Source organism: Euprymna scolopes, chromosome 42 (genome assembly GCF_053919585.1).
Source record: "Euprymna scolopes isolate OS-2025 chromosome 42, ASM5391958v1, whole genome shotgun sequence".
Lineage (NCBI taxonomy): Eukaryota > Metazoa > Mollusca > Cephalopoda > Sepiida > Sepiolidae > Euprymna > Euprymna scolopes.
Genome location: NC_136523.1, coordinates 17527984 through 17551401, shown reverse-complemented (window position 1 = coordinate 17551401; position 23418 = coordinate 17527984). Strand labels below are relative to the sequence as shown.

The following is a 23418-nucleotide window of genomic DNA, read 5'->3' as shown; positions in this document are numbered from 1 at the left end:
AGACTATTAAATATATATATGCGTAACAGATCGACACATACAGACACCACATATACAAAGAAAAGTAACTGTCCTTATAATTCTAACCGCTAGACAATATGCGAGAATCGATTACAGACACACGTATACCTTATATACAGTAGACATACATAGACACGGTTATATAAACCTGACAATACAGCAAAAGTCAGAATATCAGAGGAACCAGTTCAAGAAAAGGCAATACATCCAAATTGATGCAGTATACAACATCCAAGAAGTAAATGAATAACTCAAAAGCCCAACATTTAATAGCATCGAAACATTCTCCATCACTCAGAGATGAAGCTTTTGTTTATGCGAACATAATATTGCCAAATCAAAGTGGAGGTTTCAATTGAAAATTGACACAGGAGCTTAGGTAAAAACAAATAATAAAAAAAAAAGAGACAAGCTTTTATTCAATCGAGAGTCGATATTTAAAAACAATATTCTCTGCTTCTTTTCCGCATCCCAGCAAATTGTACGAAGCTCCAACAAACAATGAATTGTATACAAGATGTGCGGTTGTTCGTGTAAATTTGACAACATTATCAAAAGCATCCATAAGTCTTTGAATGCGCGAGTTAATTTTGGCGTAAAACTATCTGAACTCTTTGAAAACAAGGTACAATAATATGGTCCTTCCGCGTTCACCATCTACTTTTGTCGCAATGTTTCAGATCGCATTCAAGGACATTATGTCATACATTCGTATCAGTTATTCAATCTTTTACCCGTCTCAATGCCAAAAAAAAAAAAACGTTTATTTTACAACGATAAAAGGCCTGCTGTGAGCAGATGATACGAAGCGTGTGACTCACACAAAAATTGGATTTACAAACTCTGCTAAATGCATTTTATGCCGTCGCTGCAAAACATGATTTATGCACGCGTCAACAGCTCGGTCTATCCTGGCGGGTGATGGAATCAAGGAAGGAAAGAGAAAATAAAAACTTTCTGTTATTAATGTACTAGCGGGGGTACCCGGCGTTGCCCAAGTGTTTGTTTCCGGGACGGGGGTGGGGAGTTTTAAAAAATGTTATGGTAGGTAAGTAGGAAGGATCAAACCCGGAGTCATGAGTAAAAGTAGGAAAATAAAGTGTGAAAAAAAACAAAAAAAAAAAACATCTGCAACGTTAACAGTTCGGCCACCAAGAAAATTCCATTCTAGTTGTTTAGGAAAAAAAAAAAAAAAAAAAAAACGACTACGGTAGGTCGGCGCAAACGTGAAAATATAATGTGAATTGTCCAGCACGCTAACCACTACGCCACAGAGCACTGCAGCTTAGTTTAGTGATTTTAAATAACTTCACATGAAAGAACTACGAAGCCAAACCGGTGTTCTCTTCTCAACTGTTCCTTGTGAACGATCCCCAAATGGTGTTAAGTGGTGGCAGGGGGAGGAGGAATTTATTAGAGAGAAAATATTTTACCACTTCCATTGATCTTAACCGATTTTGGCCGTGACTTCTCAGCAGAAAAAGTATAGAAATCTAAGATTATCGAGGAATTTGAGAAATAATAAGCCTATAACACACCTCAGATATTGTTCTGCCGTTTGTGCATATTATATTTGCATGAAATATCTTGATTTTTAATCCTATTAATGTCAAAATCAGACGGGAAAAAATGAGTTCATTTTATTTATATAGAGATGAAATATCTTGATTTTTAATCCTATTAATGTCAAAATCAGACGGGGAAAAAATGAGTTCATTTTATTTATATAGAGATGAAATATCTTGATTTTTAATCCTATTAATGTCAAAATCAGACGGGAAAAAATGAGTTCATTTTATTTATATAGAGATGAAATATCTTGATTTTTAATCCTGTTAATGTCAAAATCAGACGGGAAAAAATGAGTTCATTTTATTTATATAGAGATGAAATATCTTGATTTTTAATCCTATTAATGTCAAAATCAGACGGGAAAAAATGAGTTCATTTTATTTATATAGAGAAGAGAAGAAGAGAAGAAGACATATGGCATTAATTTGCATATGAAGACAATGACTGCCGTGAAAAGGAATGAAGGGGGAAAGAATAGTTGGACAGCTGAAAGAGAGACAATGAGAACGATCGGCAGAGATTACATTTGATGTTGGGAGTTGTCAAAAAGGAGTCTGGACGAATATTTATTATTATCATTATCATTATTGGCTCACAAGGAGCTTTCACACAGGTCATCAAAGATCTCTCTTTGAAAACAATCTGCGGTGTTCCTTGGAAGCTGAGTGACAACAAGTCTCCCCAGATTTCCAGTATTCTCCACCTCTTTCGATAACATTTGCAAATGAATTTGTGTTATCCCAACAGCTGCTCACCATTGATTTCTTGCTGGCAGCGGCAGTGGCCATTGGTCATCACTGGAATTTGAGTGGCAAGAAGCTTCCCCTAGGTTCCAGTTCTCTTTGCACTTGTCCACTGTCCAGCAGAGGTCTGGTCAGCACTCTCTCCTCAGTCTTTCCATCCTCCTTGACCCTTCTCGACTATTTGGCATCACTCTTGGGGTGGGGGGGGCAATGGGAGAGGATGGAGAGGGAACAGATATGCAGCTTCAGTGTTCTTGCTTCCATGTAACACTTCTTCATCTTTTGCCTCTGCAGTAGTTTCTCGGGCCCACGCATGTGGCTCATGTGTATCAGTCTCCACATTCAAGGTTTTCCTTAATATTTCAGCTGTTTTCATTATTGTTATTCGTTGTATCTTTCGAGCCATTCCTCTGATTCAATTTCTCCCATTCTTTTTTCAAAGTTTTTTTCAAAATTGTTCCTAGTGCTCCTACTATTATAGGTATTATCTTGATTTTCTTGATCATCCATATCCCTTTCAGCTCCCTGGAGTTCTGTTTCTCCTTTTCTTTGATATTCACCCTATGGTAGATTTGACAGGACTTTTCTTTCTTGTTAATTAATGCGACATCCGGTTTTCTTGCTTGGATGAGTTTATCTGTTTGTATGTGCCATAGGATTTTGTGGTTCTCGTTTTCAAGTACTGTTACTGGTTTTGTCTATGTATTCAAGATGAAGTTGTTTGCATAATTTTTCTATTTTTCTATATTTATATTTTTATATTTTTAAATTTTATGTTTTTATATCATTATATTTTTATATATTTATATTTTTATATCATTATATTTTTATATTTTTATATCTTTATATTTTATATCTTCATATTTTTATATCATTATATTTTTCTATTTTTCTGTTTTTATATATTTATATATTTATATATTCATATTTTTATATTTTTATATTTTATATCTGTCTATTTTTATATTTCTATATTTTTGTATTTTATATATTATATCATTATATTTTTATATATTTATATATTTATATTTTTATATCATTATATTTTTATATTTCTATATCATTATATTTTTATATTTTTATATTTTTATATATTTATATTTTATATCTTTATATTTTTATATCATTATATTTTTCTATTTTTATGTATTTATATTTTTATATCATTATATTTTTCTGTTTTTATATATTTATATATTTATATATTCATATTTTTATATTTTTATATTTTATATCTGTATATTTTTATATTTCTATATTTTTGTATTTTATATATTTATATTATTATATTTTTATATTATTATATGTTTATATATTTATATTTTTATATTTTTATATTTTTATACTTTTTTTGCCATTCTCACTTGGTCGTGCTTGTTCTTGTATTCCTTTTGGGTCAGCTTGCTGCATTTCACTTACTATATGGTGTATCTTTTCGTCTCTTTGTCTACAGAGTCCGCATTTGCTGTTTACTTGTGTTTTATCGATCTTTGCTTTGATGTGGTTAGTTCTCATTGAGTTATCTTGTGCTGCAATTATTAGAGATTCAGTTTCTCAGTTTTTTGTTTTTGTTTTTTTTAAATTCAATTTTCACCCCAAATAAGACACAGTGTCACTTTATTTATTATCGGGGAGATAAGTTGCAGGGATATTATGAAGGGAGATGAGCAGCCAGATGCCTGTTCACATTACATTTGAACTTCTGCATGTCAGTATAGTTGAGAAAGCAGAATCCCGGAAGGCAGTTCCAAAGTCTAGCAGTTCTGGGGAAGAAACTATTGAAGTAAAAGGCTTTCTTACATCTAGGGATCTCCACTGTGTAGGGGTGGGACTTTGCTGCTTATCGGGTTTGTTGGAGGTATTTACATCGAGGGGGTACAAGTGCTTGTAGTTCATCAGAGCATCCACCATTAAAATACTTGTAAAACAAGCAGAGGGATGCAACATTTCGTCGATGGGACAGAGGCTGAAGCTTAGATGACAGTTCAGGACCTATCAGGTTGGTGACTCTCTTTTGAACCCTGTCCAGGAGTGAGAGACTAGTAGCAGATGCACCAGCCCAAATGTGACAACAGTACTCCATACATGGGCGAATGGTGGGTTTATAGAGGTACAGGATACTGTCAGGCGTAAGTAGCTTTCTAGTATGGTAGAGAGAGCCCACCTTCTTCACAGCAGCCTTAGCAATGCTCGCAATGTATCTGTTTCAACTCATGTTCCTTGTGAACATTAGGCCGAGGAGATTAAAAGAAGTACTCTGGTAATGTGTTTTTGGCCATTGTTATTGGTGGTAGAGGTTTCTTATAATTATTGAAGGAAACAAGCTTAGTCTTCGTAGCATTGAATGTGACCATCCATTTTTTTTCCATTCCACTACAGATTGGAGGTCATCCTCTAGTGCTTCTGTCATTTCCTTAGAAATGCGTTCATTTGTTTTTTTTCCTTGTGCCTGTTTTAGAGCATGGTGTCATCAGCAAATATACCCATCTCAGAGACAATTTTATCAGGGAAGTCATTTATGAATATTAGGAATAATAAAGGTCCAAGGATAGACTCCTGAAGTACTCCCACATTTATATCATATTGTTTAGAAGGACAACCTGGATTCTTCTCTTACTTAAGAAGAATTTAATTATGTTATGTATTCTTCCAGTGGTACCATCTGATCTGATTTTCCTGAGAAGACCATTGTGCCATACCCTGTCAAAAGCCTTAGATATATCTAGGTATACCGCTCTACTCTCCCCTGCTTTGTCCAGTGAATGGTATATACATTCAGAGATTATAGTTAAGATCTCTGCTGTGGAACGGGCTTGCCTAAATCCATATTGTTGATTGGTCAGAAGTCTGGCAGCTGTAAGATGATGGACTATCCATCCATCCATAGCCCTTGAGCCCCTGGGGGGGGGGGCATAGGCCATCTACAACTTTGTAGATGCTTTTGTAGCGAGGAGTTCTTTTTACAGGGTGAGGGTGCTGGCCCCACGCCCAACCTTCCCAGAAGGTACATACAGCGCCTTAACCTTCCCAAATGGTCACCCATCTGGTACTGGCCAGGCTCAACGTTGCTTAACTTTGGTGATCTGGTGAGAACCAGTGTTCAACGTGATTGTGCCGTACATAAGATGATGGACTAGAGCTTGATTAATTATGAACTCAAATATTTTGGTAAAAAGCGGGAGGAGGCTAATGGGGTGATAATTTAATGGACCAGTTCTTTCGCCAGAATTCTTGAAAACTTGTATCACAGATGCAGTTTTCCAGCAGTCAGGAAAGCAAGATTCATTAAGGCATTTGTTGTAAAGTTTTGAGAGAACTGGAGCAACCTCAGCAGAGCATTTTTTTAATACACAGCCGGGATGAGATAGGGTCCACATGCTTTCAAGGTGTCTAGATTTTTTATGATACCATGTACCTGAGAAGGGGTGATTTTCAGATCATCTAGTGTGGTATCTGTTCGCAAAGGAAAGTCAGGGAGGGAGTGGTTTGCTAGTCCAATCTGGAGTTTGAGGCAAACTGACTGGCAAGTATGTTTGCCTTCTTGGTTGCCATGCAAACAACCTCATGATTGTTGGATAGTGGGGGAATTGTTGACTGCCCATTATTTACTATACAGTTGTAGATTTTCCAAAAATCACAGGTTCCTAATTTCTGTGCTTCGATGCATTTTCTGGTGGCTTCAGTAAATTCTCTTTTAGCAGTCGCTATTTCTCTCTTACAATTACTTCTAACTTCTATAAACTTCTGTCTGTTTGAACTGGACTTATGTCAGTTAAATCTGCGTTATGCATGCTGCCTTTGAGAAATGGCAGCTGCACAAGTAGAAGTAAACCATTGGGGAGAGTGGGGCTTGCTATAGAATTTCCACATGGGAACATGTGCTTCAATTGCAGTTTCTCATTTGTGCACTGTTCAGTGGGAAGAGAAAAGATATTTCCCCATGGGGCATCTCTGATGAGATCCCTGATGGCTTTCTAGTCAAACTTTTATAATACCTTGTTGTTTTGAGCAGTGGTGTGATCAGCATTTCCAAGTGGGCTGTGCGCATTCATTACACAATCATCTAGAAGTTTACGTGCCCTTTTCGCATCCATGTCCAAGTGTTTTCGTTATTTTCATCTTTTGTCATTCTTGTGAATCTTCCATGCAGTTGCTTCTTTTCTCGTTTTATCTTTTGTCTCTCTATTTTCTGTTTTGTTGATTTTTTCAGTTTCATAATTATCATTTCAGTGTTCTGCATTTTTCTGGTTCTTTTTTTTTTTTTTTTTGTCATTCACACAGTCTTCTATGCAAACCAGTCCTCTACCACCGTCTTTCCATTTTCATGTAGAGTCTGTCAATATCATCCTTTGGGTATAGTGCATTGTACATGGTCATGAGTTTCCTGGTCTTCTGATCGAGCTGTTTCAGTTCTTCTTTACCCGCCCTATGAACGGTCCAGAGTATCTTACTTGTGGTACTGCCCGTGTATTTATACCTTTTATTAGGTTTCTGCTATATAATTTAGTTTCCAGGAGTTTTCTTGTTCTCCTGAGGTATTCCTTTCCAATTCTCTCTTTTATTTCGGTTGCCTTGATGGTGTTTGCTTCCAGAACTCCCAAGTATTTATAGTCGTCTTGTTCCCCTAGTGCTCTCTTTGAGTAGTTCCATGTCTTCATATTGTCTTCAAGTTTCCCTTTTTTATAACTAGTAGTGCGTACTTTTTGATACCAAACTCTATTTGGATATCCTGGCTAAAGATCCTGGTAGTGTTTATTAGTGTCTCTAGTTCCTTTTCGTTCCTTACAAAATGTTTCAGATCGTCCATGTACATTAGGTGGTTCATTTTTTTCCTCTGTTTTGGAAGATGCCTCTTTCTATGTTAATTTTTGTTATATGTTGTCCATCAGCTGTTAGTTCCAGTCTCCATGTTCTCGTTGCATTTTCTATCACTTTAATGATCTTGCTTGGTATTTTATACATTTTTAAGCATTCTGTTATCCATACTTGAGGGATCCTGTTGTACGCTTTTTTGTAATCAATCCATACCATGGCTAAATTCTTTCCCCTTCAGGATCTTTTGATCTATGTATTATTATTATTATTATTATTATTATTATTATTATTATTATTATTATTATTATTCGATCGATGCCTCCGTTCAGTCTTGAAAGACAAAGGATATCCCTGTAGGGTCAATTGCGCGTGTAATTGTGAGACAAGGTGCGCAATCGACACTGGAAACAATGCCGAGATAAGCGGAGAGCACATACAGCACCTGGAGATCCCAAATGGTCACCCATTTTGTACTGACCAGGTTCAACATTCTTAACTTTGGTGATCCAGCAGGAACCGGTGTGTCAACATGATTATGCCGTATATCTTTATATATATTATTATATATTATATCTTATTATTATTATTATTATTATTATTATTATTATTATTATTATTAAATCTGTTTCCTTCAAGCTATCTTGGCCTCTTATTTTTATTTATTTATTTTATTGATTTTTCCACTGGTCCTTTTGTCTTTTATATATACAGAAGATGGTCAATTGACACCTGTACACATTTTGACGCTCCACAACAATATGCTAAATAAATCATTAATCATATAATGATGTCTCGTTTATAAGTTACCAGATTTTGATAAAAGAACATTATAACACATACTATTTCTTCTTTTACTGATGGCGATTTGATATCTGCCTGTCTAAAATAGAAACTATAATATTACTTCTATTACTAGTAACCCTTTATGACCAGACTGAACTAATTCAGTCGTAAATAAATGAATATAATGGTGTAAATAAAGTGGGAATTGATTCAAACACGCCTTGTACATATAAGTTCATTGTCTTGGTAGATGCCAGATACCTCTAGATTGCAACTGTACATTGCTTACATTCAACATGCCTGTTGAGAATTCCAAGAATTCTGATGTCATGAAGACCCCCATCAACTTCTCGACTTAGATCACCATTGCCTGGTGTGTTGCTGGAAAAATCTCACTCAGATTTGCCGAAGAAGTCAATTTCATCATGTCGTAACTACTCGATTGGGCTTTGTGTTTCAACATCTCTTCGAAGCTGTGAAGTTTGATTTTCAATCCCAAGAACATTAGTTCTTTATTGCTGTCGATTACATAAATAGAAAAGGGGTCAAACTGCATCAGCGGGCAGCACAACCCATAGCTTCGCTATATTTCACTCCCTATCACAAATTGTTACGTTTCCAACCCGTTTCCCTGACCAGGAAGAACAACACGCATCACTTCTAGATCTGTTTTTGACCACAGTTCCCGATGACTGCATAACGAAGGCCCACAGCCCACTCGGGAACGCTGATCATGCAGTGATAATCGTTGAAATCGCCCTAAACTCTAGACCCAAAACTGAAGAGCCAGTGCTCAAAACAACGAGATATTATAATAAGGCTGACTGGGAAGCCATCAGGGAACTAATTAGAGATGCTCCATGGAAAAATATTTTCTCTCTCCCTGCTGAACAATGTGCAAACGAGACCACTGACTGGTTCAAAACTGCAATCAAAGCGCATGTTCCCATGCGGAAATTTTATAGTAAGCCCCACTCTCCCCAATTGTTTACGTCGACTTGTGCAACTGCCATTACTCAAAAGCAGCATGCATACCGTAGGTTTAACCGACATAAGTCCAGTTCAAACAGACTGAAGTATATAGAAGCTAGAAATAACGTTAAGAAAGAAATAGCGACAGCTAAGAGAGAATTTACGGAAACCACTAAAAAGCGCATCGAAGCACAAAATCTAGGAACTCGAGACTTCTGGAAAATCTACAACAGTGTAGTAAATAATGGGCAATCAACAATTCCCCCACTAACCAACAATCACGAGGTTGTCTCCTCAGCAACCGACAAGGCTAACATGCTTGCCAGTCGGTTTGCCTCAAACTCCACACTGGACCCTTCCAACCACCCCCTACCTGACTTTCCTATGCGGACAGACGCCACACTAGACGATCTGAAAACCACCCCTGCTCAGGTGCATGCTATCATAAAAAACCTTGACCCCTCAAAAGCATGTGGACCCGATCTTATCCCAGCTGTGCTATTAAAAAAGTGCTCAGCCGAAGTAGCTCCAGTTCTCTCCAAACTCTACAACAAATGTCTTAATGAAGCTTGCTTTCCGGGCTGTTGGAAAACTGCTTCTGTTGTACCAGTATTCAAGAATTCTGGCGAAAGGACAGACCCATCAAATTATCGCCCCATTAGCCTCCTCCCACTTTTTGCCAAAATATTTGAGACCATAATTAACCATGCTCTAGTCCATCATCTTACAGATGCTAAACTACTGACTGACAAACAATATGGATTTAGACAAGCCCGTTCCACAGCAGACATCCTCACTGTGATCTCTGAATGTATATACCATTCACTGGACAAAGCGGGGGAAGGCAGAGCGGTAGCTCTAGATATAGCTAAGGCTTTTGACAGGGTATGGCATGAGGGTCTCCTCAGTAAAATCAGATCATACGGTATCACTGGTAGAATACTTAACATAATTAAATCCTTCTTAGATAAGAGAAAAATCCAGGTAGTCCTCGACGGTCGCACATCTAAACAATATGATATAAATGCGGGAGTGCCCCAGGGTTCTATCCTTGGACCTCTATTGTTCCTGATATTCATAAATGACCTCCCCGACAACATTGCCTCTGAGATGGGTATATATGCTGATGACACTACACTCTATGGCAGACACGACAGGAAGACGAATGAACACATTTCTAAAGAAATGGCAGAAACACTAGAGGAAGACCTCCAATCTGTAGTGGAATGGGGACAAAAGTGGTTGGTCGCGTTCAATGCTGCCAAGACTAAACTAGTTTCATTCAATAATTACAAGAAACCCTCTCTACCACCCATAGCAATGGCCAACGACTCTTTATCTGAGAGTCCATCTTTCAAACTCCTTGGCCTAACGTTCACAGGAAACATGAGTTGGAACAATTACATTGAAGGCATTGCCAGGGCCGCTGCAAGAAAGGTAGGCTCTCTCTACCGTGCTAGAAAACTACTAACACCCGAAAGTATCCTGTACCTCTATAAGGCCACCATTCGCCCATGTATGGAGTATTGCTGCCACATCTGGGCTGGTGCATCTGCTACTAGTCTCTCGCTCCTTGACAAGGTTCAAAAGAGAGTCGCAAACCTGATAGGCCCTGAACTGGCATCTAAGCTTCAGCCTCTGTCCCATCGACGAAACGTTGCATCCCTCTGCCTTTTCTACAAGTATTTTAGTGGTGAATGCTCTGCCGAACTGCAATCACTTGTGCCCCCACGACGCGAGCACCCTCGACAAACCCGACAGGCTACTAGATCCCACCCCCACACTGTAGAGATCCCTAGATGTAAAAGATCTTTTTACTCCAATAGTTTCTTCCCCAGAACCGCAAGACTCTGGAATTCCATTCCAGGTCCCTGCTTCCCCAACAGTACTGACGTGCAGAAGTTCAAGTGTAACGTGAACCGACACCTTGCTGCCCAAATCCCTACATAGTACCCCAGTAGTTGTTTCCCCTGATAGTAGCCCCCTACACCAAAGTGGCAATTTGCCTTGTTTGGGGTGAAAAAGTAAAAAAAAAAAAAAAAAAAAAAAATTAAGGCATCATCTACTGTTTGTCCGGCATTTCTTAGAGCTGTGAAAATGGTTTCTGTTCTTATTATATAGTCCGTGACGCTTTCATCAGTTTTCTTTTTAAGGAATGTCAGTTGGGAGAAATAACTTTCGGCTTTCCTTTTCCTGCGTAGTATTCGCATAATATTCCGAGGGCTTTTCTTCTATTATCTGCAGCTTATCGCATTATTAGAGATAGGCTTTTATCATCTAGGAACCATACGAGCTCCGCATAGGCTTCTTCATTTCTATCGTTATTGTGTCTATCTCTAACAGGGTTTACGCCTAAAATGGCATCTTTTGAGACCAAGCGAACGAAGATGGCTTAAGAATTCGACTTCCCAAATTTCGTATTTTGCTTTATCTCCATCGAATAATAACATGTTCCATTGATTTCCATTATTTCTTCTGGGTTCATAATCTGTTGAGAGTTACATCATTGGTGGAAAAGGTTAAAAACGAGCAGAAATTCTAAGGAGGAAAAAAATTGCACGTGTGTACGGATCGAGAGAAGAAAACTTTATTGAGACCAAAAAAACAAGTGAAGCATGCCTGGTTCCCCGTGAGTGCACAGTGAACGAGGCATACAAAAATGACTAAGTTCAGCATCCCCCCCCTCCCTCATTTAGCCCCAAAAGTCCTCAAGGGACGTCAAATCCTGGTGAAAATGAACAAACAGTGCAGTTTTAGACCTTAACATATGTAAATTTTAGTTCTGCACCATGCAAAAAAAAAAAAAATGACTACCTCCATCGTTGGCTCCCCACCCATTTAGCCCCAAAAGTCCCCAGTCCATATATAAATTTAAGTTCAGCACCATGCAAAACTGCTAAATAGACATACACAGAAAATTTGGGACAAATATGGTAAAATAGTCCCAAAAATGGAGTGTTTTTATTAGCCCTAAAAAAGCCCCTGGGGCACACCCAAGAGTTATCGCAAAGTATAGACAAACAAAATTATATAAAAATCAGTTAGTTACAACTTTTCTGAAAGTTTTATAAAAACGCAAGGCATCAATTTTTTTTAATAAGCACAAAAGTGTCAATTTTAGCCATTTTAACCCGAAAGGCACTCCTGGGGGGGGGGGGGGGGGCAACCGTAGTTTCCCCAGAAAATTCGTTATGTTACTTTTTTACTTATATCATGTTTAATGTTTGTGTTGCGCAAAATTTAAAAAAATTCCAAGCTATACTTATTGAGAAAAGTGCCGTTGAATGGACGAACGGACAAGGGTGAATTTACAGGTCCACCCTCCTTTTGTCGGGGGACCATAAATACATTATGGGATAATTACAATGAAAGGGAGATAATTATAAGATTATAAATAAACAAAGAATAATAAATTAAATAAATATAAAATTTCAATGTTAAAAGTTATCAAAATACTCTCCTCAACACGACCACTAACCCTAAGTCCCGGTGGCAATACAAAAAATAAATACATAAGACGGAAAAGGTGCGTACGACGTGAGTGCAAGAGTTAAAAGGCATTTTATAATCGTTGAAGTTCAATTTATTTCGTCGCCTCTTGGATTTTATTTTTGAATGATTTCATTTGTTTGTTTAATTTTTAAAACAATGTTCAAAAGATAAAATATAATACTAATGAGCTCATGAAGTGATGACGTTTCACGCCGCCATTTTTGTAAATTCTCTCTCTCAGAACCGCCTTGTTGTGACGTAATACGCACATTACTCGTGACGTATGATATAGTTGTGCTTGGTGGCTTTTTACGCTCCGCTTGGAAAACATGGCTATAGATCTAAGCAAAAATCGCGACTCTCTTTTGAATGCTTACAACAATGTGGCCAGCGACAAGAACGATATTGACTGGTGAGTATCCAGGGGACAAGCCACCCCTGGGGTGGACCCCGTATTTTCTTTCTTCCCGCGCTTCTGTTTACGGATTGGTAAAGTAACTACTATGCCCGGTAGTAAATTTTGTTGGTCTTTTTTTTTAACCACTCCCAAAGCGTGAGTAACAGAAGATTCGAAAATAAATAATAAAGATGTTTTTTTTTTTTTTACCCGATTTCATATCGAGAAATCGACTGTAAATGACTTTTTTCTGTATTAAACTTTGGGCACATTAAAAAAAAAATGGGTGCTTATTTAGAATTACACTTAAAAAATTAAGAAAATAAAATTTTATGCGGAAGCGAGGAGGAGGCCGGGAGCGGTCACATTGTTTTAAATTTTGTTAAAATTCAAGGGCGACAATTCAATTCGACTACAGAGATTTCGTTTGTATTTAAAATAATAAAAACTTGCTAGTTTCTAAAAATCATAAAGTTGATTTTCTTGATTAAAAAATAAAATACTTGATCAATTTACGTGACTTTTGGAATATGAAAACTTCGTTCCATGACGAGTACATATCATAAAGATTTTTCTGTAATTTTTTTTTATGTGATTCTACATAAGAAGCACCGAAAAATGGAATCGCGATATAAATTTATAAACATTAAAAGATAATTTATTGACCTGTTTATTGACATTTTAATAATCGACATTAAATTGACATAATATTTTCATATTTTGCTAATATATATATATATATATATATATATATACGTATACACACACACACACCAGATTAAACGTATTCAGGAGTGATAACTTAGGTTAGGACAACAGCATATTATTTTCATTGTTTTGACTCTCGAGTGTGTATCCGTTCATATCTTATATGCTTTTATATAGAGTGGTTCTCGATTGATTAACTGTGTCTGATATATACTCGAGAGTCAAAACACTGAAAAGAATATGCTGTTGTCATAGATCTAGCAATAACTAATTAATTTAACAAGGTTATTAAGAGTGCTCAATAAAAGAAGAGCAAGATATATAATTTATTAATTACAAATTTACATGGTCCGACAATAGACATGCTAATGTTTCGGACAAATGGTCGGTTAAAGCCAGAAGTCCTCGTCAGGCGACTTAATAAAATGGTTGCTTCAAGTTTAAACACAGGAAAATAGTCCTGGCTTTAACCAACCATTTGTCCGAAACAGCATGTCCAGTGTCGTGACCATGTAAATTTGTTTGCGTAAATACAGACTGTTCTATTTTTTTTAGATAGGATTTTCAATTAAATTTGTACGATATCAGGTGAAAGTACAGATTTGTTAACAAAACGCCCCCCTCTCTTTATGTTAGGAATGCGTTTCTAAATAATAACATTGTTATTTCAGTACGGTCCGTATATTGCATAAATCACACACACACACACACACACACACACACACACTATACAAACGATTGCACTGAAAGGGACGGCTAGAATCCTGAAAAGATCTCTTGGTTGGACTCACTAAAATAGGGGTAAATGTCAGACATCTGGTTGGATGTCCCATCCCCTAGAAGAAAAAGTTTAAGAAAAATGAAAAATATATATATATATATATATATATATATTCTCAGAGGCGTCCGCGTTTCAGTCCCGCACTCCCGCAGCTAGCTAATCGTCAAACTAAATATTGATAATGTAGACATGGTCATTTTTAAAATGACATTTTATAATATTTTGCCTGTATACGTATAATAATAATAATAATAATAATAATAATAATAATTTTTATTTTATTTTTCTTTCTTTGAAGATTGTAACGCTGGGTATGGGGCAGCCAAACCAGCTGCCAACATTGCCCTGCTTTTTTATTGAAACCAACTGAGAGCTCTTTTTAGTATCCTCGCTGTTCCCTTAAATGCAATGTGTGTGTGTGTGTGTGTTGTTAAATAGCACGGAGGATTTTTGCTTGATAAGCCTTTTGGTTACTTATGCAGTTTACGGCCATGCTATTTTTAGATAGGATTTTCAAGTTAAATTCGATTGTTCCGGTATCTTTTGTTTATTAAATTAAGTGAAAGTAGAGAATATTTGACTATGGTCCAACCCTCCCCTTGCTAAAAATGGCTTTCCAAATAATAATGTCTTTTTAGCACGGTTCGTAAACTGCACTAGTAACAGTTTATTAAAAAAAAAAAAAAAATTAAAAAAATAACAAAATCTTACAAAGCAAAAACACTTCCGGTTATTTTATGTTTGCCTTTTAAATATGGCGCCTTAAGAAGTTCTGAAAATATATGTCAATTAAACTACACAGAATTTTCTACATTTTATTCCTGGTAAGGAATCGTCAGGCTAAACTGACGATTTCTTACGGGGATACAATGCAGAATATTCTGTGTCGCTTGATTGGTATATATTTTTTTATAACTTACTACGTAAGTAGCTCTACTTGTGTATTGAGCACTCTTGTAATAAATACTGAAAATTGATGTATAACATCTCATAACAGTTTCTTTAGACACATAAAATGACATCTCTACTATTATATAAAAAGTCACTTTGTGTGTTGTGTGTGTGTACGTAAATTCCTTCCTCATAGGTTCCGAAACGGCTGAGCCTATCATTTGCAAATTTTACACAAAGGTAATTTATATGTCTGGCAGTGCTCTTAGATATGTTTTGTACAGAAATTCATCCGTTAAGTATTGAAAATCGAAAAATCCAATCCTAAAAATAGTTTTTTTCTTATAGATAATAAAGAAGAATTTTAAAAGGGGAATTTTTATACGTCAACGGCAAGGGAGATAATAAAATCTTACAAAATCATTTCTTCTTTAAAAAAAAAAAAAAAAAAACAGAATTATTGACATCTGGAGATATAGCTCAGTGGTAGAGTATTCGACTACAGATCAAATGATGCCCGGTTCAAGCCTGGGTGTGTTTAGATTTTTCTTATTAATGAGTTTTTTTTTTTAATGATAAAATCGCCGCAAATCATTTCTTCGTTTGCATATTTTAAAACTAAACATTAATCAGAAGTGACTTTTCCAGGGCATTCATTTTGAAACCCAAATATCAGCTGACATGATATTGTAAACAAACACGGACGCAACTTGATGAACAATATTATCATTATTATTTAAAAAAAATTTTTTTTGCAAATTACTTGGTCCAAGCCAAAGCCTGTCACAATGGCAAAGTTCTTGTGGCACAGTTCACACTGCGGCATATCTTGGTGTCCAAATAGGGGATGGTGATTGTCGTTGTTCTGCTTGTCACGCTCTGCTTTCGCTATTGCCTCTCGGCGGATTTGTTCCAAATTGATTTTGGACATCCTGTAAACAGATGATAGGTTGGTCAATTTCATGTTGCCGGTAATCTACCTGCATGCTTTTTTTTTTTTTTTTTTTTTTTTTTTACACGGTGGTCACCACTTATCAAGGCCCAGAAGCCACTCAGGGATAAGGGTTATTGCAAGTACATTACGTTAGTGTGGAGATTTGATGAAGTGTTTACTTAAGGGGGCGGTTCATTAGGAATTTGTTAACGTTGAACTTGAACACATCCAAGTTGTAGTCAGGTGGGAAGCAGGCAGACGGAACAAAGTTCCACAGGCGTGCAGTTCTAAGAAAGAAGCTTTGTTCATGGAATTCATGTTTTGATTTAGGCACAGATAAAGAGTGGGGAAAATTTTTCACAGTGGATTCAGCTAGACGGGTGTTTATCGTGAAAGATTGGCGAGGGAGGGGCAGAGATTGGAGTTCAGACGAGCACCTGCCATGGAAATAACGATAAACAAGGATAGGCTCACAAGGTCTCTTCTGTGGGAGAGAGGTTGCAGGGTAGAGAAAAGGGCATCCCCCACTAAGCCACGAAGTCTATTTTGTACTCTGTCAAGGCAGGATAGGCTGTTTTCAGCAGCTCCTGCCCAGATATGGCAGCAGTATTCCATCCTTGGACGTACTTGGCTTTTATATTGATAGAGAATTGCATCAGTAGTGAGATATCTTCTGGAGCGGTAGAAGGATCCCACCATCTTTCCAGCAACCTTGGCAACAGACTTGATGTACGTGTTCTATTTCAGATCAGGAGTAAAGGTCAAACCTAGAAGCTTGTCAAAACATGGGGCCTCTCCCAGACGAGAGCCATCCCATCCCAATTGATGCCAGATGGGGATCAGAGCGTTGATGATGTAAAGATAGGAGTTTGGTTTTAGATGCATTAAAGGTAACCAGCCACATCTTCCCCCACTGAACCACCCGCTCGAGATCAGAGGAGAGAGAATCAGAGAGAACTTTGTCATTTACAGCCTTTGATGTGTTGCCGTAGATGGTCGTGTCATCAGCATAGATGTCAATGAATGATTTAAGTATGTGTTTAGGGAGGTCATTGATGTAGATCAGGAAGAGAGTTTGGCCCAGGATTGACCCCTGAGGGACTCCAGCATTTATATTGCAGGCCTCTGATTTTTGTCCATCTACCACTACTCTTATGAGCCTATCAGAGAGAAATGATTTAATGATTGACGAAACATTTCCAGTTATACCGTAGCTGGAAATCTTGTGAAGTAGACCCTTATGCCATACCTTGTCGAAGGCCTTTGATATGTCAAAAGCAATTGCCCTAGAAAGGAAGCCTTTGTCAAGAGATTCACTAATCCTGTGAGATATAACCGTCAGCACATCTGCGGTAGATCTTGCAGAGCGGAAACCATATTGTGTGTCACTAAGAAGGTTGTTTCTGCTGAGGTGGTTGAGCTCTACATTGATCTTTGAAGCATGAGCATAATGAGCGCAGTATTTAACAGTCAAGCAGCACAGCGCTAAAACTGACAAGTGTAGTGTCTGTGCTTTGACTCCCCAACAACTGTTAGTCATGAAAAAGCTATTGCGCATCAATAGCCTATTGCAGAGCTTCTAGGCATGCATTCTGTATGACAATGTTCTATCAAATGTCATGCCGAGATAAGTTAGGTATGGGGTGTTTACCAAGACTTTATTTACCTCCTCAGTTGATGCTGAACTTCCTTTGGGCTAGGTGGTTCTATTCAATGTAGCCACCTTCAGCCTTAATCACCGCCTCGATACGGATTCGTTTCTGTTTCTCTGCTTCTCACTAGTGTATAAAAATGTGCATGCAATACAAATAAGGCTTGTATGTGAGTCATTGAGTCCCTTTTGCCACCTCCATGCCTGACATGAAGGTGGGAAGGATAAGTTTGGTATGCAGAGTTTACAAAGATTTTACCTCCCTGGATGACATTAATCTGTATGACAATGTCTTGTCAAGAACAAAACTTCTTTCTTAAAAGTGCATGCCTGTGGAACCCTTTTCCATTTGCCTGCTTCCCAACTGACTACAACTTGGTTGTCTTCAAGTCCAACATAAACAAATTCTTGATGAACCAATTTACCAAATTTCCATTACTAACGCTTACTACAATATCATCCCATTGATTATTCTACACTCTATAACCGTTATCCTCAAGTGACCTCCGGGCCTTGATAAGTGGTTACTCCTATGTAAAAAAAAAAAAGAAAAGAAAAAGTGTCACGCAGAGATAAGTTAGATATGGGGTGTTTTCCAAGACTTTACTTACTCAGATGATGTTGAGTTTCCCTTGGGCTATGATGAACAGACCTTAGTTTTACCTGGGTTCGGGTTGAGATGCTCCTTGTCATCGTATGGTGACAATTGCATGAGCATTTTCATTAACTGATCTTTGATGACTTTGAAGTCATTTGATTGAGTTTCTGCTACCTTGGGCATAGTGAATGTCCAGAAGGCATCAGTGAGACACACACAAATTATCGGTGTAGAATTGTCTGGGACAAGTTTCCAGAGCTTCTTCCATTTCTGACCAATAAGGGCATATCCTTACATAAACATGGTCTAGTGTTCCATGCCCGCACCCGTAATGCACTGTTGTATTTCAGTGAGTGCTAGTCTCTGAATCCATAACATTTTTTTTTTGCTTGGAAGTCATTAGATATCAAGGCTCGAAGGTCACTCGAGGATAAGGATTAATGAATGTAAGGTTGTAGTAAAATTATTCGTAATGGTGTAAATTGAGTCGAATTTGATTATTTATGGGGCAGCTCAACAAGAAGTTGTTTACATTAGAGTTGAAGGCTACTATGTTGTATTCAACTGGGAAGCAGACCAGCAGAACAGTGTTGCACAGACGGGTAGTTCTGGGAAAGGAGCTTTGTTCATGGAAGCTGTGTTTAGATGTAGGCACAGATACAGTGTAGGGGAAATTGTTGATATGTGGTTATAGCTAGTCGAGTGCCTTTCATGAAAGTTTGGTAAGGAAAGGGACTTCTGTATGATGAGCGAGCCATGCTTTGTTGGATGTGCCATACGAAGATAATGAAGCACATCGACTCTGTTATTTGGAGCAAACCCCATATCTCCCGTCTGGATGTAGCACTATGAGCTCGTATGTTAGAAGCGCCTCCGCTGGTTTGGTCTTATTAAGCAGAATAGTGGATGGGTGAACAGAGCCTGCATTATGGAATTTGATAGCTTGCCTGGCATTGGTCTTCTATTCAAGACCTGGTCTGCAGCTATCGAGGAGGACGTGAAAGCTTAGTAACTTCAGGAAGGGAGGTACCATGGATTAAGCTAAATGACAAACAGCCACCAAAAGGCAATTATGTACAAGCCATGGAAACCTGTCTACAACTGGATAAGAAGTAGTTAATACAAATCCTTTCTTCATCGAAAAAAAAAAACACCTTATCACTGAAACCACTATGAATACTTTACCCCCACTCTTTATCAGTGCTTGAACTTAAACATAGATTCCACGAATAAAGCATCTTTCTTAGAACTGCATGTCTGTAGAACTCTCTTCTGTCTCCCTGCTTTCCAACTGACTTACGATATGGTCGTCTTCAAGTCCAACGTAAACAAGTTCTTGATGAGCCGTCCCCTTAAGCAGTTTACCAAATTTCCACTACTAACGATTACTACAATATTGTCCCATTGACTACTGTGCACTTATTAAACCCCCCTATCCTCGAGTGGCCTCCGGGCCTTGATAAATGGTGACTAGATGAGAATGGTAATCCAAATAAAGCCAATAATTTCAAATTATCATCTCACCAAAATTAAGAAACAAGATGAAAATATTGCATATTATTTTTTTTTTTTTCATTGGCATCCTTTGAGATGAGTCATTTATGTATTTATTTATTTGCCGACTGTTATTCTCATCTTCAAAGTTGTTCCTATTTACTTGCCTTCCCACGAGGGCAGAGTTAGACACAAGGTCGGTTTTTAATGTGGGGAAAATCCAGATCGCCAAAAGGGGGGGCACTTTGGATAGAAACAAAAATAAAAATTGTCTGTGATGAAGGATTTCTCCTCCACTGACCGAGGACAGAAAAGGTGAAGTGTATCATCAGAACAGATACTACACTGTGAGCTTGGCCCGAAGGCCAATCAGGAGAGTCATAGTAGTTGCTAGAGAATGGGTTGACTGGAACGTGGTGAAACAACAACCACCATGAAGCTGAGGATAACAATCCGCTAATCTATATATAAAAGTGAATGTGTCTGTGTGTGTGTGTGTGTACATTTCCCTACACAATAACTCTGTCAATTTTCAGTCTACAGACTCGAAATTTGATATACAGGGTACTGAGATTTGGGAAAGTCTTTGTGATCGGTTTTCGGCCAGAAATTTGGCTGTTAAGGGGTCAAAGTTCAACAATTTCACCCTTGAGAACTCTATCAAACTCCTCCAACAATTTTGGGTCTAAACACTTTAAATTTTAGATATAGGTTTCTTGGACATGGATCTAGCTTAATAACTTGATTTGAGCCCAAAACAATAAATGTTAAGGGGTCATAATAGGGGTCAAAGTTTAAAACAATTTGACCTCTGCAGTCTCTACCAAATTACTAAAGACAATTTCTGGTGTAAACATTTGAAATTTTACATAAAGGGTATTCAGAGATAGGGCAAGCTTTTTAATCGGTTTGGGTCGAAAATTTGAGCTACAAATATATTAATGTATGTATGTATGTTTGAATGTCTGCTTAAAATTTTCGACAGAGGCGACAGATTTTCACAAGATCGGTATCGCTTTGAAGCTCGACCCTTCAGATGACAAATACCGAAAAATTGGCTAAAAACATTAATTTCTTCACCCTCAACTGGGATCGCTCTTTTTGCCGATATTTTCGAAAGTCATCCCCTCTTTTTGATTGTCTAGCCTTAATTTAAACCTACGTCACTTCTGGTTGTTGTAGTGGTCGTAACAGCAAAGATGTCACTTTTTTTTATGTTCTTTTCCTCCTTAGCGGTACGGGTTCGAGCCTGCCTTTCTACTATGTAAGACAAAGAATATATTTGAAGTATAACTCCTTATCGTATAGGATTTCGATGTCTACCATCTCTTCAGCGGAGAAAATATTAGCAAATAGTTATAATGGTTTACACCTTATTTGCTAAAGTCAGTGAGTCATGGAAAATCACAATTAAGTTTTTTAAGTATATAAGTATTTGTAAGACCTATAATCACAGATTTCCATACCAGTTGATTGTTAGATAATTTTATTCTGAAGTATGTATATATATATATATATATATATTGTTACATCCTTAGTCCGGGTTTAAATGCGCAGCAGTAATTTTAACTCCAGCACATGGACTTAGGGTTAATGCAATGAGTAAGGGAATTTACCACTATGCGGCTAGTTCCCAATCCAGTCGAGTGTAAGCAAATTTAATTGTCTGTTAAATTTCCAGAGTCTCTAATCAAAACAGCGAGAAGCGAGCATGCAAAAAGGCGGCAAATAAAAAAAAAAGAAAGCAGTACCCCGTTTTTTTCACATGGTTTTATTTATCTTCTTTTTTTTTTGTTTAATAAAAATGAACAAACAAACAAACAAACAAAATAACCCAGAATTAAAAGTGGTAAAGAAAAGAGTTCATTGATCGGCAAACTTTCACGAAAAACACCCGTCAGTTTATAGATTGTTGTATCTTTTGTTTTTGTCATTGATTTAAAATCTGTTGTTTTTGATGCCATGATAAGCGAAATGAAGTCAGGGTTCATATTTGATTACGAGTTTTACTTTTTAAAATTGCGTTTGCATTACAATCCACAGAAGTTGTCAAAAAACAAATATATAACAAATAAATGTTGCCAAAGGCAACATAAGTTACTGATCTACCTACTTGACAGAGTACAAAATAGACTTTGTGGCTTAGTGGGGGATGCCCTTTTCTCTACCCTGCAACCTCTCTCCCACAGAAGAGACGTTGCGAGCCTATCCTTGTTTTATCGTTATTTCCATGGCAGGTGCTCGTCTGAACTCCAATCTCTGGTCCCCCCTCGCCAATCTTTCACGAAAAACACCCGTCTAGCTGAATCCACTGTGAAAAATTTCCCCCACTCTATATCTGTGCCTAAATCAAAACGCGGATTCCATGAACAAAGCTTCTTTCTTAGAACTGCACGCCTGTGGAACTTTGTTCCGTCTGCCTGCTTCCCTCCGGACTACAACTTGGATGTGTTCAAGTCCAATGTTAACAAATTCCTAATGAACCGCCCCCTTAAGTAAACACTTCATCAAAGCTCCACACTAAGGTAATGTACTTGCAATAACCCTTATCCCTGAGTGGCTTCCGGGCCTTGATAAGTGGTGATCACTGTGTAAAAAAAAAAAAAAAAAAAAAAAAAAAAAAAAAATGACGGGAAGGAAAAAGCAGTCGCCATTAATTCCAGAGGAAGAAAAAGGGGGAGGGGAGTTAGTCCCGAGATGGTGTCAATAGTTTGTGTAATGGCCTATCTGCACGGTAAACTCCGGCCAAGTATTTGCCGGGTTGCAATAACACAAAAGTCTTTTTGGTGGGAGAACAGAAGAGGAGAAATTCACAAACCTGTTTCTCATGCGAATCCAAATTGAGGATTCTTATTCTGTCTATTTCGGGGTAATATGTCACCGCATATAACATTTCCTTGTTTTTCTTTTTTAAAGTTTCATTATCTTCTCCATTCCTTTTCTTTTCGGAGCCCAGTAACAAAAAAAAAGGGAGAAACATTTGTCGCTCTTCATGGCTAATCAGAGTCAAGCGTATAACGTTTTTTTCCTTTTTAAGGTATCATTCATTTTTTTTCGCTTCTCACTTCACGAGCCAAGCAAACAAACAAAAATATTGCCTTCCTTCGTCAAAAATGCGAACCCAGACTGATTCCCTTTCATTCTTTTTCCTCGTTCTCCCCTTTTGACTGCTGCTAGTGTTCACTACGACCTCGGCATGACCTCACATTGACTCCCAAAAATAACTTCGCCCCGACAGCATCGCAATCGTTTCCATTTTGCCATAGACTTGCGTCCACTGTGACTTGCGTCCCCTCCGTAGTCTCAATTTTCTTCCCACGGTCTTTGGACCATGACACTATATACTTATATATATAGATATACATACGTTTATAGATATAAATATACATACATATAGATATATACATATACTTACACTGGTGCTACCAGATCAGGCTGTCTGAAGATATTGACTTCCTGAGATAAAATGCATCTAACATTGATGCTTTTTGTTTTTCTACTTCCTTTTGCAAAACTTAATTATGTTCTGCTAAACCAAAAAACAAAAACTCACCTTTTCGTTCTTA

General features: G+C 37.5%; 1 protein-coding gene across 2 annotated transcripts in view; it reads left to right on the top strand.

Annotated features, from left to right (window-relative positions):
* The first annotated feature begins 12661 nt into the window (after positions 1-12661).
* LOC145266946 (drebrin-like protein B) overlaps positions 12662-23418 on the top strand; it is a 103450-nt gene continuing 92693 nt past the window's right edge. For both annotated transcript variants that reach the window (XM_080122765.1, XM_080122764.1), the window contains exon 1: positions 12662-12810. In XM_080122765.1, the coding sequence (XP_079978891.1) occupies positions 12728-12810 (83 nt within the window). In that variant the 5' untranslated portion in view covers positions 12662-12727. The remainder of the gene's footprint in view (positions 12811-23418) is intronic.